Source organism: Vanacampus margaritifer, chromosome 16 (assembly GCF_051991255.1).
Source record: "Vanacampus margaritifer isolate UIUO_Vmar chromosome 16, RoL_Vmar_1.0, whole genome shotgun sequence".
Taxonomy (NCBI): Eukaryota; Metazoa; Chordata; class Actinopteri; order Syngnathiformes; family Syngnathidae; genus Vanacampus; species Vanacampus margaritifer.
In genome coordinates this window covers 3,942,344-3,959,831 of record NC_135447.1, presented here as the reverse complement: position 1 = coordinate 3,959,831, position 17,488 = coordinate 3,942,344, and the positions used below count along the sequence as shown (strand labels likewise).

The 17,488-nt window shown below is 39.2% G+C and overlaps 3 protein-coding genes across 5 annotated transcripts; 1 reads left to right on the top strand and 2 right to left on the bottom strand.

Annotated features, from left to right (window-relative positions):
* The first annotated feature begins 29 nt into the window (after positions 1-29).
* Positions 30-8,639, top strand: birc2 (baculoviral IAP repeat containing 2). Of its 3 annotated transcripts, XM_077546261.1 has the most exons (13): positions 30-186; positions 974-1,110; positions 1,597-1,811; positions 3,022-3,308; positions 3,392-3,697; positions 3,765-4,053; positions 5,477-5,576; positions 5,652-5,730; positions 5,829-5,874; positions 6,582-6,824; positions 6,892-6,990; positions 7,811-7,966; positions 8,081-8,639. In XM_077546261.1, exons 3-13 carry the CDS (start codon positions 1,718-1,720, stop codon positions 8,314-8,316), a joined length of 1,935 nt encoding a protein of 644 aa, XP_077402387.1. In that variant the 5' UTR covers positions 30-186; positions 974-1,110; positions 1,597-1,717; the 3' UTR covers positions 8,317-8,639. The 3 variants fall into 3 exon arrangements, with proteins under 3 accessions (XP_077402387.1, XP_077402386.1, XP_077402388.1); XM_077546260.1 differs by having other exon boundaries at positions 974-1,811; XM_077546262.1 differs by lacking the exon at positions 30-186 and adding an exon at positions 203-347 and having other exon boundaries at positions 974-1,811.
* A 37-nt stretch (positions 8,640-8,676) lies between these two features.
* Positions 8,677-10,553, bottom strand: rpl23a (ribosomal protein L23a). The gene is made up of 5 exons (XM_077546266.1): positions 10,438-10,553; positions 9,430-9,610; positions 9,075-9,251; positions 8,930-8,999; positions 8,677-8,738 (listed from the first exon to the last, which is right to left on the bottom strand). Exons 1-5 carry the CDS (start codon positions 10,460-10,462, stop codon positions 8,724-8,726), a joined length of 468 nt encoding a protein of 155 aa, XP_077402392.1. The 5' UTR covers positions 10,463-10,553; the 3' UTR covers positions 8,677-8,723.
* A 1,090-nt stretch (positions 10,554-11,643) lies between these two features.
* ddx52 (DEAD (Asp-Glu-Ala-Asp) box polypeptide 52) lies at positions 11,644-17,395 on the bottom strand. The gene is made up of 15 exons (XM_077547018.1): positions 17,229-17,395; positions 16,795-17,008; positions 16,578-16,717; positions 16,228-16,413; positions 16,012-16,155; positions 15,063-15,174; positions 14,913-14,985; positions 14,405-14,608; positions 13,085-13,175; positions 12,881-13,003; positions 12,651-12,801; positions 12,313-12,388; positions 12,154-12,225; positions 11,811-12,071; positions 11,644-11,742 (listed from the first exon to the last, which is right to left on the bottom strand). The coding sequence occupies exons 1-15, from the start codon at positions 17,313-17,315 to the stop codon at positions 11,712-11,714; spliced, it is 1,965 nt and encodes a 654-aa protein (XP_077403144.1). The 5' UTR covers positions 17,316-17,395; the 3' UTR covers positions 11,644-11,711.
* Between the last annotated feature and the right edge of the window lie 93 nt (positions 17,396-17,488).

Genomic DNA, 17,488 nt, shown 5'->3' with positions numbered 1-17,488 from the left:
AAAGTAGGAATGCTCATCATAAGATGTCACGAACGCTTAATGAGGCCGCTGTACGTGTTTCGAAATATGAACGTTGGTTTCGTTTTGTCACAACCCGGAAGTGGGTAAACTAGTTAGCTAGTAGCTAGCGTCTATCGATCGAAGAAGGGACTTTCCGACGACGGCGATTCATTAAATTGGTCTGTGGTGAGTGTGCCGACCGCCGAGGGAGTTAATGTTCGCGAAAATTTCTCCATGTGGCTGTAAATTCTTATCAGACTAATATAACGTCACGAATGCGATAACCTTGTGAGTTTGTGGGAACTAGTAGCGTTAGCGGCCTAGTTTATCTTTGATAGTAAACGAACGTGAGTGTCTTATTCCATTTCATTTTTATTTTAATTGTACGTTTTAATAAATTGTAAAAACTAAGTCCGCGTTCCTTTAATTATATCACAAAAGATGTTTTAGCAAATATTATTTAATGGTTGGGTAGAACCGGAAGATTTTGTGTACATAATCTCAAAGAGGAACCAACGGACTATTTTGTGACGAGATCATAATTCATAGTAGATTTGATTTTTTTCCCCCACACTAACTGCTGTAGTGACAGAATATATTGTCTTCAAACTGTGTACATGTGACACTTGGTTAACGTGGACAGCTGGTTAAATCGATGTTCCTATTTTTATTTTTTATTGATTTGCAACGCTTGGTAACTTGTACTTTCCCTCAAATGTATAATTATATAAAGTGTTAACATAAAATATCGTCTTAACATGTTTTTAATGTGAGACTTTTTGTATATTTCTCATTTTCCTATTTTTATTTTAATTATTATTCATCTTAAACTGTAATTTTTCAATTCTACTACTATTTTTTTCACACCCAATCTTGCATAATAATGACATACATATTTCAGATTCTATTGTGACTGTAAATTCATGTAAAGCTGCTGTTTAATTATTGATGAGTATTTCTTGTCTTCCTTCAGGTGCTGTTAAGACAAAAAAAAAAAAGAGTTGCTCCTGTTTTATTGCCTTTGTAATTTCCTTTTCCCAACCGGGAGGTTTCCTCTCATCATGGAGGGCTAGGCCCCACAAAGGAGATGCCCTGAAAGAGGGGGAGAAGGTTTGAGATGTTTGTAGTTTGTCTGTATGTGTGCATGAGTAAAAATTTTCCTAAAATAATCTCATGCAGTGGTGCCTTGATTTAGAATTGCCGCGACACGTGATGCTAGTTCCCCTTTTTATGCTGCTTTGCGTTTAGCGTATTAGCTTTGAAGCATCTGGAAATTTGTAAGGACATCTTGGTTTTGTTTAGTTCTCTAGCAAACTTCAATTGGGAGTTGAAATGAACAGCTGGAAGCCTCCTTTTGAAAAATTGCCCGTCAAACTGCTGTTTGTTCGGAAGTTTGTTGCAGGCAAAAAAAAGAAAAAGAAAACTTGACAACACTGCATTGTAGTTTATTTTCAGTTAAACATGTGCGTACCTACCGCCTATGTTAGATCCAGGCTGATTTGGCATTAACACCCCCACCCCCCTTTTCCCCACACTCATTGTAACCATTCTATTTTGGTGTGGATGGATAAATGCTCTGGCTTTTTGTCCCTTCAGTTTCGTTTTTACTGTCGTTTTTTTGTGTGTGTGCGCGAATGCGAGTGAGTGAGCCATCTCAAACATCTCCCCCTCATGAGGGGCATTTCCCCCTTCATACTCATCTCCGTCACCCAAAAACATGGAGACTCTCCTTCAACTGAAGAACAATCCTTTTCTGATGGGCCTTTGCCGCAGCGGAGCCCCGCCTGACCTGCAGTATGACAACTCCTCAGGTAGCCATCTTTGTGTTTACTCGCTTTCTTCATAAGAGTTTTTGTCTTTTTTTTTTTTTTTTTTTTTTTAATATGCAAATACGAAATACTTTACTCTTGTAAAAACTTATTTTTTCTCCCAAATATATTTTGAGTTTGAAAAGTTTATTCATCGTTGTAAAAGGGATCTTAAACAATGAGTTTTTGTTTTTTCAAAATACTATTTATAGATACTTTTTTTAATTTGACTTATCAATTACAACTGTTATAAGACTTCTCATAAGATTGACTTTTCTCCCAACTTTTTTTTAAATATAGTTTTATTCTCTAATAAAAATACTATTACTTTGTCATGAAAAGTTTTTTTTGTAAGATTGAAAAGCAACACAGAAATGTAACGTTCTTCTCTTTATTTAATTATGTTTTCTCCAAATCAAAATAAATGTCCAGTTATTCTCAAATACTTAATTTTCTTAGATATTATTTTGTTACTTTAAAATTAGGATTATTTTTTTCACATTTTTCTCGGATAAAAATAACTTTCAAATAAAATAACGTTCTTTGAAATATTTTTTTCTCTCTTCTCCTTTTTAAATCATTTTTGTCCGATTTTTTTTGTCTAAAAATGTGACTTAGTTTTAGCAAAAAAAAGATTTTCCCCCCAAAAAATCTTTAAGAGGAGATTTTTTCCTCACTCAATGTTTTGTCGCTTATTTTGTCTTGAGACATAATTATTATTATTATTATTATTAACATAATTATATTTTATATTTTATTTTAATTTAAGAAAATTTCTCAATAAATCTAACTTTCTTCTAAGAGAGAATTTTGACTTCATGCTCAAACTCAAAAAAATCTTATTTTTGAAAATTCATAATTTTTTTCCAAGAAGAAAAAACTGTTTTCCTAAAAAAAAAATATATATATATATATATATATATATATATATATATATATATATATATATATATATATATATATATATAAATGCAGTGATACACAAAACTATTGCAAAAAAAGTTATTTTTTTGTTGAGAAATAAGTGCCTACACAAAATTATCTAAAAAATAATAGTTGGGGGATAAAATTAAAAAACTTTTTCTTTTGCGAGAGTGCTGTTAAGTTAAAATTCGAAAATTATGCAGCCGGATGCTTTTTTACATTCCAGAGGGGCGGGGGGAGGCGGGGTACCAGTTGTGTGTGATTTTCTAACATGCGCTCGTTCCCGCAGAACTGTTCCGCATCTCCACCTTCGCCCGCTTCCCGGCGTCGGCCGTCAGCGAGCGCAGCCTGGCGCGCGCCGGCTGGTTCTACACGGGCGTGGGCGACCGCGTGCAGTGTTTCCGCTGCAACGTGACGGCCGAGGGCTGGCTGGCGGGCGACTGTCCCGCTGAGAAGCACCGGAAGCTGTCGCCGTCCTGCTCCTTCGTGCAGAGCCTGCCGTCCGCCGCCAACCTGCTCTCCTCCTCCCACTCGGCTTTCTCGCCGCTGCGCGTCGCTGCCGCCGCCGCCGCGCCAGTAAGATGCCCTCTGAGTTTCAATTTTAAGAAATCTTTTTTTTTTAGTATATTGTGTTTATTTTTGTGTGTGTTTTTTCCTAGCTTCCTGGCCCGGGCCCAGCCGCCCCGAATCCGCCGGGGGTTTCAGGCGAGGAGCCGGCGGGCTACCTGAACATTGGCTTCTCGGGGCCGCCGCCGCCTTCCAGCCCTCTCAGCTCTCGCGGCGTGGAGGACATGTCGCACCAGCGGCCCCCCTGCCACAACCCGGCCATGCGGCGCGAGCAGGACCGCCTGGACTCGTTCCACTCGTGGACGCTGTCCATCATCACGCCCGGCGAGCTGGCCAAGGCCGGGTTCTACTTCCTGGGGCTTGGCGACCACGTGGCCTGCTTCAGCTGCGGCGGGCAGGTGCGTTGAAAAGGCAGACCCTCTCCAAATGTAAACGCACCTTCCCTAATAAAGTCACCGCCAACAGCTGAGCAACTGGGAGCCGGGCGACCGCGCATCATCGGAGCACCAGCGCCACTACCCCAACTGCCGCCTGGTGCGGGGCGACCGCACCGACAACGTGTCATTGGCGGGGCCGCCGCCGCCTGCCTCGTCGTCGTCGTCGTCGTCCTCGCAGCTGTCGTCCGCCGCCCTCAACAACGTGTCCAACCCCTCCATGCGGCAGAACGACGAGCGGCTGCTCACCTTCGTCAACTGGCCTACGCGCATCCCCGTCAGGCCCGAGCAGCTCGCCAGGGCGGGATTCTACTATGTTGGTGAGCAAGGCAATGTCGTCGCCCATTCCTGCGACGGTGTGAGTATAGGCCAGTTAGATTAGCCTTTGTGTTTTTGCTCAAGAAAACTTTATTGTTGGAGCTAAAAAAAACAACACAAAATCTGACATAATTCAAATTTATTAAAAATAAACATTTTTTGGGTGGGGGGGATTTTTCTACCCTCATTCTGGTAAAATTAGGATTTTTTTTTTTCTTGTAAAATACGCTAAAGAGTATTTTTTTTCCTAGCCCAAGTTCTTTCTTTAAAATATATTTTATTATTAATATTATTTTTAAATTTTACAACTTTTCTCGTCAATTTCTGGCTAGCAATATATAAATAGGATTTTTTTGGGAAGGGGGGGTTGCTGATTTTGTTTTCTTGGGGAAAAAATATTTATTCATATATATATATGAATGAGACAATTTTCTTGAATTAAATACTTTTCTTTCTTGAAGCAATGTAGATTTTCTTAAAACAAAACGATTTTTTAAAATCTAAAATTTTTTAAAACGACTAAGAAAATACAAGATTTTATTTCAAGATTTTATTTTAAAATATATTTTATTATTAATATTATTTTTAAATTTTACAACTTTTCTCGTCAATTTCTGGCTAACAATATATAAATAGTTTTTTGGGGGGGTTGCTGATTTTTTTGTTTTCTTGGGGGGAAATGATTTTTTTTTAATATATATATATATATATGAATAAGACAATTTTCTTGAATTAAATACTTTTCTTTCTTGAAGCAATGTAGATTTTCTTAAAACAAAACGATTTTTTAAAGTCTAAATTTTTTTAAAACGACTAAGAAAATACAAGATTTTATTTCAAAAATCGTGACTTTTTTCATTAAAGCAACACTAAGGAACTTTCAGTTTACGTTGATTATGGCGACGCCATATGGACAAAAGCGGTATTGTAAGGAAGACCACATTTCCTATGAGGACAAGCGCACTGTGTCGTCTTTTTTAGGTTACCCCAGCGAGTGAAATCTGGGCCAGTGTTGATCCTTGATTGTCCCTTCATCCGGGGTAGCTTTTGACGTACGTCATAAAGCATTCAGCACATTTGTAGTTTTTGGTGTGGCAGTGTTCCTACCATCCTCCTCAAAGTTGCTTAGTGACAGTAAAAATGATACAGACCCCCTCAGGCCATGGCAAAAGGTACCACTCAACTAGTGTTAAGTTTATGTTTCTTCAGAAGTGTTATGAAAATATATTATTAGAGCTACTTAAAAAAAATTTAAAAAAAAATTATTAAAAAAACTTCATTTAAATAAACTGCACTACATTCATTTATGCTTTCGTTTGACTGGAGAAGTGATTAAAAATGAGAATGTTCTGATTTAAACAGAAAAGATTTTTTCCAGATGTGATTCTTTATTTTTTTTTATTATTATTATTTTTCTGTGCCAAGGTCGCAACGACGACGTGAAGTGCTTCTGCTGCGATGGAGGTTTGCGCTGCTGGGAGTCAGGAGACGACCCCTGGGTGGAACATGCAAAATGGTTTCCACGGTAACGGAAATAACTCAAGACAGCTGTGAACGTTGTGCTGGCAAACGCGTCGCGTTAATCAATTTTGTGGTTCAGGTGCGAATATTTGCTGCAGGAGAAAGGTCAGGAGTTTGTGCACCAGATTCAGGCGCGCTTCCCTCGACTCTTTGAGCAGGTTCGGTTGACGACACAAAAATGTCACATTTTTATATATATATATATATTTATATATACATAAATAAACATGGCCCATGTTTTTTTGTTTCTCAAAAGCTTCTGACAAATGGAGACAACTCCAGAGAATTTGTGGATCCAACAGGTGAGTTTGAAGTACCTTCAAATAGATTTTTTTAGTCTTCAAAAAGGTTCAAATGTACTTTTGTCATACTTTTACATGGCTGTGTACTTTTTTTCAATTTTAAGAGTCTTGCGGGATTTTTTTTTTTTTTTGCGTGTGTGTGGAAGGGGGGGGGGGTCATTTTTCATATTTTTCTTTCCCCCAGACTGGTTTGGAAGTCTCCAAGAATAGTCTTCTTATTTTTCTTCTTTGTTTATAGGGATATATTTTTAATGTATATTTTAGTAAAGTCCAATATTGAAAAAGTTATTTTGTCAAAATTTGTAATGTTATAGGCAAAAAAATGAAAAAGTAAAACTAATTTTTTTTTAAATTTATTTTCTTAAGAGTTTTAAATCTTGGAAGATTGTTTTAAAACAAATAAGTTTTACTTTGGGGAAAAAAAGGAAAACAGGCTTTTAAGCGTGCTTTTTTAGGGGGGAGAATTCTAATGTTAAAAAAAAAAAAGATTTTCAAGAAGTCGGTCAATCTCTTGAGAATAATTTGGTTTTCAATAAGTATTCATTTTTGAGAATACAGGGTTACGTTTGTTTTTTTTTTTTTTTGGGGGGGGGGGGGGTTGTATTTTTTTAAACCAAAAGTCCTACTTTTTTGGGAAGTCATGAAAATATTTCCTAGGAAACAAAATGGAGCCCGTTTGTATTTAGTTGTGTGTGTGCGTTTCCCAGTGGTGCACTTGGGCCCGGGCGACGAGCGTTGCGAGGACGCGGTGATGATGAACACGCCGGTCATCAAGTCGGCCCTGGAGATGGGGTTCGAGCGCAGCCTGGTCAAGCAGACGGTGCAGAGTAAGATCCTCAGCAGCGGCGAGAACTACCGCACCGTCCAGGAACTGGTCTCGGACCTGCTCAGCGCCGAGGACCAGAAGAGGGAGGAGGAGCGGGAGATGATGGCCGAGGCCATGGCGTCGGGTACGCCGCTCGGAACGCCCTTTTTGCGTCCTCTCAACTGAGTTTTTGTTTGTTTTTGTTCTTCCAGACGGTTTCACGTTTGTCAAGCGACACCAGGCGGCTCTGGTGCAGCGACTCAAGAGCGTCGAGCCCGTCTTGGAACATCTACGAGAGCAAAATGTGCTCAGTATGTAAACACCTTCGTCTTGTCGCTGCAATTTTTAGAGAAAAGTTAGTTATGTCTTGACCTTTTCATTTTAAATGATGCAAGTAATTAACTGATTACAAAAAAAGGACGATGAGAGCGTGTAGTGGAACTTTTTTTTTTTTGAAAATGTCCTACGAATTAACACATAACAGGTGCTCAGCAAGTTTGGCGGTCAAAAACAGTTGATGAAAAGCCTTTTTAATGAAGCGATTAATTGTAATTCATCAAAATTCTAAGGATGTGATTAAAAAATTCAATCATTTGACAGCTCTACTTTTAACTAAACATTGCCAACATGATTGAAAAAAAAAACTTCTTAGACCTTTTTGAGTGTGCCCTTAAAAATTGCACAGAAAATATATTCTTGAAAATAATTTCCCTTTTTTCCCCCTTTAAAAAACCCCTCACATTACTTTCATTATATAACCATATTTAAAAGAAATACAAGAGGATACCACTTTTAAAAAATTAATATTCTGGACAAATATCCTGAAAAAAAACTTTTCTTTTTAAAAAAATCGTTTCTCTAAAAGCATGCTTTAAAATTAAGAATTGTTTGAATTTTTCAACATGTATAAAAAAAATGTTTTTGGATTATTTTTCTTAAATATAATTTTGAAAATCCAAACAATGTCTATTTTTTTATCTTTCAAATACGATTTCACTCGAAAAAAGGGGATCAATTCCCCCCCCCAACAACTCTAACTAACCTTCCTTGTTAATCTGTAAACCTGCCGCTCTCACTTTTCTACCATTACCATATTGGGTCAATTATTCCACGGGTGTGTTTCGTGCACAGGTGCCGAGGAGTACGGCGGGCTGCAGGCGCAGACGTCTCCGCAGCAACAGACGGCTCATCTCATCGAGCTGGTCCTCACCAAAGGCAACGCGGCCGCAGAAGTTTTCCGCAACTGGATCCAGAAAAATGACGTGCACCTGCTCAGGGAGCTCATGGGTACAAAAAACCCCATTGACAGTGGATCGAAAAAGTCTTATAAAAAATTGAAATAGCGTCAGGTGTGCTTGCTCGTGTTTTCTAGTGATGTTATTTTTTTATGTATTTTTTCAGCTCAGTCCAACGAGGCGGCGTCCCCCAGCCAGGACCTGTCGGGTCTTCCCATGGAGGAGCAGCTGCGGCGCCTTCAGGAGGAGCGAACGTGCAAAGTGTGCATGGACAAGGAGGTCAACATCGTCTTCATCCCGTGCGGACACCTGGTGGTGTGCAAGGAGTGCGCGCCGTCCCTGCGTAAGTGTCCCATTTGCAGAGGCCTGGTCAAAGGCACCGTGCGCACTTTCCTCTCCTAGGACGCACCGCCGCCATCTTGCTTGCAATCATTGTTGAATGTATCACATTGTTTTTTAGGAAAGCCAGTCTAAACTTGAAAACCCCTTTCACACACACACACACAGGCAGCAACAAACAATTCAACTTTCAAGACATACATCTTTGGTGTTTCATCCTAACAAGAGTGTCCAAATTAATCCTGCGTTAATTGATACCTTTCACACGGACAGCAATTCTTATAACTGTCAATGTTTAATGAAAAGAAAGCCAAGTCTTAAGAATTCACAAAATTGTGTTGATTCAAGTGCTTTGTACAGAAGAAATAAACATGTCATGCTTCTAACTTGTGTTGTGAATACAAAGAGCAGCACATGTGCAGGTTTGGTTTATACAAACATTTATTAGCCCACAAGTCTCTTCCACCATTTTAGATGATTCCAATCTGGGGGGGAGGAAACAAGGGAAGCAACATTAGATGGGGAAACAAAGTTACTTGTCAATGTCGAGAGTTGATGTCCTGGCATCAGTGGTTCCTTTGAAATGCAATCACTAACATTCAGACAGATTATTTTATCATCACATGCTCAGGACTGACGGGTCACATTTTACTGTAGTTTTTACAATCCGACTCACCTTGTTTGCGACGTCCAACGCGTCGTAGTCGGGCGCCAGGCGGACGTACGCTTTCTTCTCGCCGTCGGGCCTGAAAGAAAACCACTTGCCATTAAAACGTGGGCCTTTCGGCGCGGTTGCCAAAAAGCGGCGCCGACGCACGCACCTGATGAGCGTGTTGACTTTAGAGACGTCGATGTCGTAGAGTTTCCTGACGGCGTGTTTGATCTGGTGCTTGTTGGCCTTGACGTCTACGATGAACACCAGCGTGTTGTTGTCCTCAATCTTCTTCATGGCCGACTCGGTGGTCAGCGGGAACTTGATGATGGCGTAGTGATCCAACCTGGACAACGCCGGATATTTCTTATTAGTCCACATCTTAATGACGTACTCGACACACCCTAGTTAATCTAGATTTTATAGGTGCATCAGTCATATAGAAGCTGGACACATGGCATGTTCATACTTTGATCGCTTTAAAGCATCACTTGCACCCATGTCGCCATGGGTGAGGCTCTTACTTGTTCCTGCGGGGGGCACTCTTGCGGGGGTACTTGGGCTGCCTGCGCAGACGGAGGGTCTTGGGGCGACGGAAGGTGGGAGAAGTCCTGATCTTCTTCTTTTTCTGGCTGTGGATGCCTTTGAGAACAACTTTCTTGGCCTTCAGGGCCTTCGATTTGGCCTCCGTCTTGACGGGGACCGCTAGATGTGAAAAAAATAATAAAAAAGAACGTCACACCTCCACTAAAGTAAGAAAATACTATTACTGGTCAAATGATCAAAATACAGTAATATTTACATACACAAAAATAAGTCAGATTTTCTTGAAATTGGTTACTTGGCTGTCTCGTCCAACTTGCTACTTGCTAAAAGAATCAATACAAATTTTCTTAAATTTGCCAATTAAAATGTATATTTTTCTTAACATTTTGAAAATAAGCATACTGGATTGAAAAAAATCATCCCTGCAGAGAGATTTGACATCGACCTTTTTGTGACACTAATCGCTTCCCCCTCCTGATTTGTAAACATGCAACAACGTCCTAAAAATCGGAAATATTAAAAAAAAGGTATTGTACGTGATCAATGACGTCCTAAGAAAAGTTGAAATGAATGACACGTGACCGTTCACAGGCGCTGAGAAAACGAGATTGATAAGCTAACACGCTTAACGTGAAGCTAATACGCTAACTTCACGCCAAGCAGCAATTATGAGGGTTAACGACTACCAACAAACATAACACACTTGATCCAAATATTTACATAATTAGACAACTGGGTAAATAATCAACAAAAAAATACAAATTAATCAAATACGAGGGGGAGTTAGCTAGTAGCGTAGCCGAGCACGACAGTACACACGTCGGGAAACTCGCACGCATTATTGAACAAAATTAAAGAGACTTTAGCCGGCATATGTTGCGGTTATCATGAAGACGTATGTTGTGTTTTTATTTGGTACACCGACGAGTCATAAAAGCCGCATATTAGATGAAATGTGAGCATTAGAAGAGCACAGACACACGAACCTGCCTTCTTCACCTTCGGTGCCATGTTGCGGAAAGGAAGGCCGACTGGGGTTTCCAGGGCTATAACGCAAGGGCGAGGAAGTATCGCGACATCATGACGTCATCATCACGCGCAGGATTTTTGGGGGTGTTAAAAAATCGAAATCAAGCGAGAACATGGCAAACAAAAGCAGCGCAGTAAACTTACAAGTCATTAAACACAACAACCTCACAATAAGATAAGTTATTTTAAAAAATAAAATAAAAAAGCTCCTTAGCCAGCAGGGTCCCTCAGACGGTGGACTTAATGTTTTGGATTTCATCACTTTGAACAATACGTTCAAAATGAAATGGGCAAAACATTTTCTTAAAAATCCTGTCTCCATTTGGAATTTCCTCATTATTTATTTTCTAGGTTTGGTGGATTAAATTTTATTTTAAATTGTGACTACAATTTAGATCAACTTCCGGTAAAGCTTTCCATGTTTCACAGAAGCATGGTCCCTTATATATAAGTACAACTTTTCACCCTATAAATATCTGATTTGGAATAATAGAAATTGTACAAAAATAAATCATTTTCTCTGATTGGGTTGAGAAAGAGATTATTTTAGTGAAACAGCTGTTTAATAACAATGGACAGTTTATGTCTTACGCTGAATTTTTAGGTACTTATAAGAGTATGCCATACTTTTTGATGCCATTCCCACAGGTGTAATAATTGCTATTTAAAGGTGTTTAATCAAATATATTATCTGTTTCTGATGGGAAAGTCTGTCTGACACATTACACAAATGGTGTAATATTTCAAAGAGACTCTGTTTTGAGTCCTTTTGTGATTTCTTTTTTTGAAACTCTTTTGCAAATATTAACTGGAAAAAAGTACGGACAATTCCGAACCAATATTTTGTAACAAATAAGGTAAAATAAGTCTTATCTAAAATACTTTTTTTTTTTTTTTTTAAATGACCATGTATATAATAAGGCATTAAAAAAAACTCCATGTATGGTAAGGCTTTTTTTTTTTTTATCACATTTTTGGATCAAATTTTATCCGGCCCACAGCCTCTATAATAAAATTAATAACATGTGGCGCTATTGCCGTTAGCTATCCATTTTTAGCTAACATTTTTTTTAGGCTTTATAACTTACAAGTGCTTCATTTCACATTTTGAGACCCTCTTCTGTATAAGAATTCTAACAGCCTCAAGAATCAGAAAAATACTGATAAGAACACTTTTTTTTTCTTTATTTAGACGTGCAAAGAACAAACAAATGCTTATACAGTCCATCTTCTACTTTTCCTGTGCCTTGTTCTTCTTTTTTCTGCACACATGACAAAACATTTAGTGCAAATAAATATAACAGCAACAAAAAGAATCACGTATTCTCACCTGACTTGTTTTTTCAGAGAATTTGACGTTTTTTTGTCACGCTTTCCTGCTTTCCCTGGACTTTTCTGATTTTTCTGGACTTTTTTGGTTGTTTCTTTTTGCTGCTTTTTCTGGACACTTTTGGGCGTTTTTTTTTTCTGGACACTTTTGGGCGGTGGGGGTTTCTGGACACTTTTGGGCAGTTTCTTCATGAGGGAACGCGGTGTGGTGCTAATAGTGGTCCTATTGGGAGGTTTCTTCTCCAGCTTCCTCCTCACTTTGCTAAACAAAACAAAAACAAACGTCAACTGTGAAAGTGCCAAATGAAAATAAATAAATAAATAAATGTAACTATTGTTTGTACCTGTGTATCTTCTTAAAGCCAACCATGTAATCTGGTACTGGACAGCCGGCTTGTTTGATGACCGTAGCGATGCTATAGCGGCAAAATATGACATTCATTATCGGTTAGCAACTTGCAACAATTTTGAATGCAGCCTATTTAACATCATTGCGGTCGTACCTTCGCAGGAGCGGTTTGTCGTTTTCTGTGAAGAAGGTGATGGCTTTCCCTTGATGTCCCGCTCGGCCCGTGCGACCTAAAAGGGATTGGGCATTAATGTGTCATCTATTAACCTTGAATGACCATAAATTTTATAAAAAAAAAATATATATATATTTTTTTTAAAGTATGAATGACAACATTTATATTAGAGAAAAACAAAGCTACACGTCAAACAATGACAAAAAAAAAAAAAAGAGTAAGATTTAACAATTCAATTATTTTTTTTGTTTTGTTTCTAATGAATGATTACATTTTTTAAAATCTTTTTGTGAGTCGAATATAATGAGGTTGCTTACCTATCCTGTGAATGTATTCAACGGCACTAGTGGGGAAATCGTAATTGAGCACCAGGTTGACGCCCTTGAAGTCGATTCCTCGCGCCATCAACGCCGTACAGATCAGTACCCAGATCTTTCCGCAACGGAAACTCTCCACCACGTTGTCCCGCTACAAGAAGGTGAAGACGGTTAGAGCCATTTTGTCACGTCGACGACATGTTTCTAATATTTTTTTTTTAATTTCATACCTGCTGCTGCGTACGCTCGGCGTGAATGATGTCCACGTTGATGCCCTCGTAGACAAGCTCGTGGAAGAGCTCCCGCGCTCGCTCGATGGACTGGACGAACACCAGCACGGGAGGCAGGAAGCCCTGAAAGCGCAAGGTTCGAGCTTGAATCTGCGATTTCATTTTATGGACAATTAATTTGAAAGCGGAAAGTGGCGTTCAAACCTTTTTGATGATGTCACGCACGGCCACCAGCTTGCCGTTCTCCGTACCGACAAACAGCAACTCCTGCTCCACGGAAGCCACCGCCGTGTTCCTAAATAACATTTCGTCAAATAAAGTCATCAAACTCTACTTTTAAAGATCACACCATACGGCTTAGAATTAATACTACAAAACATAACCAATAAAAAAAAAATTAAAAAAACGGATTATATCATTGTTATAAAAAATGGTCTTGTTTAAAGACACACAGGAGGTGCTGCAAGAGGATTTTGATTTCATTGACTAGTTTTATTTTTAAGGAAAGTCTTTTAAATAAAAAATAAAGATTTTTTTTATTTATTGTGTTTTAAGTGCAATTTTTTAGTTAGTTAGTTAGTACGGTTGATTAAAAAAAAAAAAGCTTTGTAAATGAAGCCGAGTGGAGTAAATTAAATTAAAATATAATAACAAAAATCTAATAAAAATGTAAGTTATGCAAATACTAAAAAAAACGTGAAAAGTATTACAAAAATCTAAGAAAAATATAACCAATAAAACTGATTTTTTTAAATTAAAAAATAAATAATAGCCCCCTAAATAAGTATGTATACGTTATGAAGAAAGCAAATGTAAATGGTACAAATAAAATAACAAACTAACAAAATATACCAAAAAAAAAAAGATGGAAAAAAAGAGGAATAGGTTTACTTAAAAAAAAGTAATATTGGACCCACACACAAATATAAAATGAATGAAAAAAAATTGCACAATATTTTAAAAAAATTAAGATGCAAGTAAGTTTTAGGAATAAAAAATTAATATAAAACATAAACACTAATGTAAAAAAATTAACAAAAAAGGATGCACACAAGAAAGATTTAAACCTAAAATAATCAAACTAGCAGCATGTGTTCTGGCATGAGTAAATTAGAACTAATTTGCTCCCCAAAAAAAAAAAATATATTTTCTATTTTAAATCTTTTAATTGTCCCAAAGACGTACTTATATACGTTTTTATGTTTTTTTTTATGCTAGAGCATACAAAAGGCTTTGATGCAGCCTCTCAACTGCAAAGAACAGTTGAAGAAATGGTAGTTTTTACACAAACGACGAGCAGAGTATAAGAGATCAACGAAGGGCCATGTTGAAAAAAACCCTCAATTACTCACAATTCTAAATAGATATGTGAATATGATATATGATAAAACTTAACCATATTATTAACAATATTGTGTGGGCCTTGCAAAATCAGTCAAAATCCAGTAAAACAGCCGGGAGTGAAGGGGGTTGCTTCAGTGAAAATGGCTAAATTGATCAGCGCTGACAGTGCTGCAGCCTTGCCTGTGTCCGATGTTGACAGAGACCAGATTATCCAGGTTGAGACGGCACCACTGTTCCACATCCTGTGTGCAGGTGGCGCTAAAGAACGCCCGGCGCACCTTGGCGCTGGAGCACGCCAGGAAAATAGCGGCCAGCTGCTCCCTGAAGCCCGTCTTGCCGTCCTCGAACAGCTTGTCCGACTCGTCCACCACAAGCCACTCCACGCTGAACAACACGCACAAACCACACACCGTTTACAAAACACTACCATGCCAAGACTACAGGGGGCGCCACACCGTGCAACTACATTTTAACCTATCAAAAGACTGAAGAAATTCATTGCTGGGAAACAACAAAAAATGATTAATTGAGAAAAAGGAGAATTTTACATTCTATAATCTTGGACGTAAAGATTACAATATAGTCATGTTTAAAGAGAAAAAAAAACTTCAATAACATAGAAAATTACACTAACATCAATGAATGGCAAATGCAACAAAATGGCTGCCGGCATGCGGTGAGGCTTTACCTGCTGAGGTCAATGGCGGGGGGGTCCTGCTTGAGAAGGAAGACGAGTCGATTGGGAGTACTGATGAGGACATCTGTGCGGGACGGACAACAAGTGTGTCAAAAAAACTTCTTCACATTCCCACTTATTTTTTGCCTTTCAGCACGTTACCAAATTTTTTGTTGGACTGAGGTCCAAACTTGTTGGCCGCCATCGTCGCTTTGTTTAGGATGTGGATCCGGAAGCCGGCACCCTCAGACAGCCGCAGCATCTCTCGGTGGGTCTGACAAACAAATTGTTGTTTTCATTTTATTCTACTTCACTTTTCAGAGTTTCATTTCACTTTGCATTTCTCTGAATTTTCCACATGTGGCAAACATGCTTGTACAGTCAACACAATTTTCTATTTCAATTTTCAGATTCGGCAGTTTTTGTCAATTTGTCACCGAAAACAACAAAATTATGTTTGACTCTGGTATTTTCCTATGGGATTTACAAAAATGGATTTAATTTTTTTTTGAGAAAAATGACAGTAAAAATATCTCCCACTGGTGTTATTCTTAAAGAAGTATCGTAAATCCACCTCCAATGCGGGGATTTACGTTCCAGATTAGCCCTGCAATAAGTGAAACCCACGCTACAAAATACTTATGTAATATAATAAACAATAATCATGCCCAAAAGATGTACATTATAAATCAACCTACAGCTGTTGCTCTGTAGGTGGAAAAAGCAGGATTAACGAGGACTTTATGTTCAACAAACATCAGCAAAAACAATGCTGAGCTTTAAATACTTCCTGTTTTCACTCCTTCCAAATTTAGAAACGGGGGTTGTGTACTGACATCTACTGGCCAACATTGGAATTACACCCCAAATAAACAGGAGGAAGAACAAAATAGTTATAAAAACTACACAATTTTTTTTCTTAATCAGAGAAATAGCAGGACTTGTGAACCCAGAACCCACCGTGAGATTTATTTCAGAAGGCATCGATTATTATTTCTGCCATTACTACTAACATACAGCACAGTTTCAACTGCATTTTAAAAAAAATAAAAGTGGAGCCTCTTTGAGTAATTACCTATGACTATTTTTTTTTATATTCTTATGCAGTTACCTGGCTGGCGAGTTCTCTGGTGGGCGAGATGACGACGGCCCTGAAGCCGAGCTTGGCGGGCTGCTTGAGGTGCGCGAGCAGCGGGAGGCAGAAGGCCAGCGTCTTGCCCGATCCCGTCGGAGCGCAGGCCAGGATCTCGCGACGCTGATGGACGCACCGTCACGATGTCACGGCCGCACGCCAGATAGCGGACACATGTGCATGTTTTGTACTCACGTGCATCATGAGCGGGATGGCCTGCATCTGAATGGGCGTGGGCACGCTGAGGCCGGCGTCACGCAGGTTGTGAAGGAGCCGCGGGTCGAGTTGGTACTCGGACTGCATCTCCTCGAAGGTGGACGCGGGGTCCGGCATGTCGCTGCCGTGCACGTTGATGCGGTGACGAGAACGCAGGCGGTTCAACTGAAATGCAAACAAAGTAAAGTCTTTTTTCATTACATACATGGAATCCATTATTCCTACTTTAGGTAATATAAAATACCATCCATTTAAATAAATGTACAGATAATAATAATGTCAATATGTTACTAAAACTACTGTCCAGTGTCCACTAAATAGAGTCCAACCTTCTCGCGATGAAGCTGCTTCAGTCTTTTCAGCGACGACTTCTCCTTCCCATCACCTGCAAGGTTCCGGATCTTCCAGTCCAGTGAGGATGTCCAGGTGATCCCGTCCTGCTTTGAGTTGTTCTGTCCGTCAACATCACCTGGAAAACATTGAACCTTAACCATTAACTTTGTTTATTTATTTTATGTACGATGCCTCATTAAAAGCAAATGTTACCCGCTTTTAGCTTTTTGGTCGACTTTTTCTTCTTCACCCTCTTCTCATCTTGTCGCTTTCTTTTTTTGGCCCCGACGTCACTCTCCTCTCCCTCATTCTCCTCCTCCTCTCGATCCGTAGCTGTGCTCTGCGCTCCATTCGTCACGCCTGAGGCGAAGTAATCGATCGCAGAGAGCTGCTCGAGCGACGCGTCTCCCACATGCGTCCTGACAACCTAGAAATGAAAAATTTACAGTGGAAACGTGAACACTTCGGCGTTCCATATAGTCACTCGTGAACACTAAACTGTTTGTAAAACATCCTGAAAAATGAAAACTGTGGATGATCACGCCGCGGTGACACGAGTAGCCAAAATGGAACGAATAGTAGCCCTTTTCATTTACGAAATAACATTTGTCTAAAAAAGGCATCAATTACACACGCACTAGGCGTACCTTGAAGCGAGCGGCGTCCTGGCCAAACCTTTTCAGGTCGAATTTAGCTCCAGATCCGAGTTTCCGAAACAACTCAAAAGCGTCCATTTTAGTTTGTAGGCTTAGAAATTACGCGTGCGCAGAGCGTATGCACCTCCTCATCCTTCTGTGGTGTTTATTTTTGATCGGCCAATCATTTTATTGGCGCACTACCGCCAACTAGTGTATTGGAGTTTACACTGTGCATGTGTAAATTAATAGAAACAACAATTGTTTGCCTA

Bases quoted from the DNA above. Each gene is read 5' to 3' on its own strand.
- ddx52 (XM_077547018.1), bottom strand. From the start codon at position 17,315: ATGGACGCTTTTGAGTTGTTTCGGAAACTCGGATCTGGAGCTAAATTC. The intron at 13,176-14,404 runs GCAAGGCTGCAG...AATGTTATTTAG, and splicing joins TCTGTCAACATCGGACACAG to GAACACGGCGGTGGCTTCCG. The intron at 12,389-12,650 runs GTAAGCAACCTC...AATCCCTTTTAG, and splicing joins TGAATACATTCACAGGATAG to GTCGCACGGGCCGAGCGGGA.
- birc2 (XM_077546261.1), top strand. From the start codon at position 1,718: ATGGAGACTCTCCTTCAACTGAAGAACAATCCTTTTCTGATGGGCCTT. The intron at 5,577-5,651 runs GTAACGGAAATA...TTTGTGGTTCAG, and splicing joins CATGCAAAATGGTTTCCACG to GTGCGAATATTTGCTGCAGG. The intron at 5,731-5,828 runs GTTCGGTTGACG...GTTTCTCAAAAG, and splicing joins TCCCTCGACTCTTTGAGCAG to CTTCTGACAAATGGAGACAA.
- rpl23a (XM_077546266.1), bottom strand. From the start codon at position 10,462: ATGGCACCGAAGGTGAAGAAGGCAG. The intron at 9,252-9,429 runs GTAAGAGCCTCA...GGCGTTGTCCAG, and splicing joins AGTGCCCCCCGCAGGAACAA to GTTGGATCACTACGCCATCA. The intron at 9,000-9,074 runs GTGCGTGCGTCG...GTTTTCTTTCAG, and splicing joins AAAGTCAACACGCTCATCAG to GCCCGACGGCGAGAAGAAAG.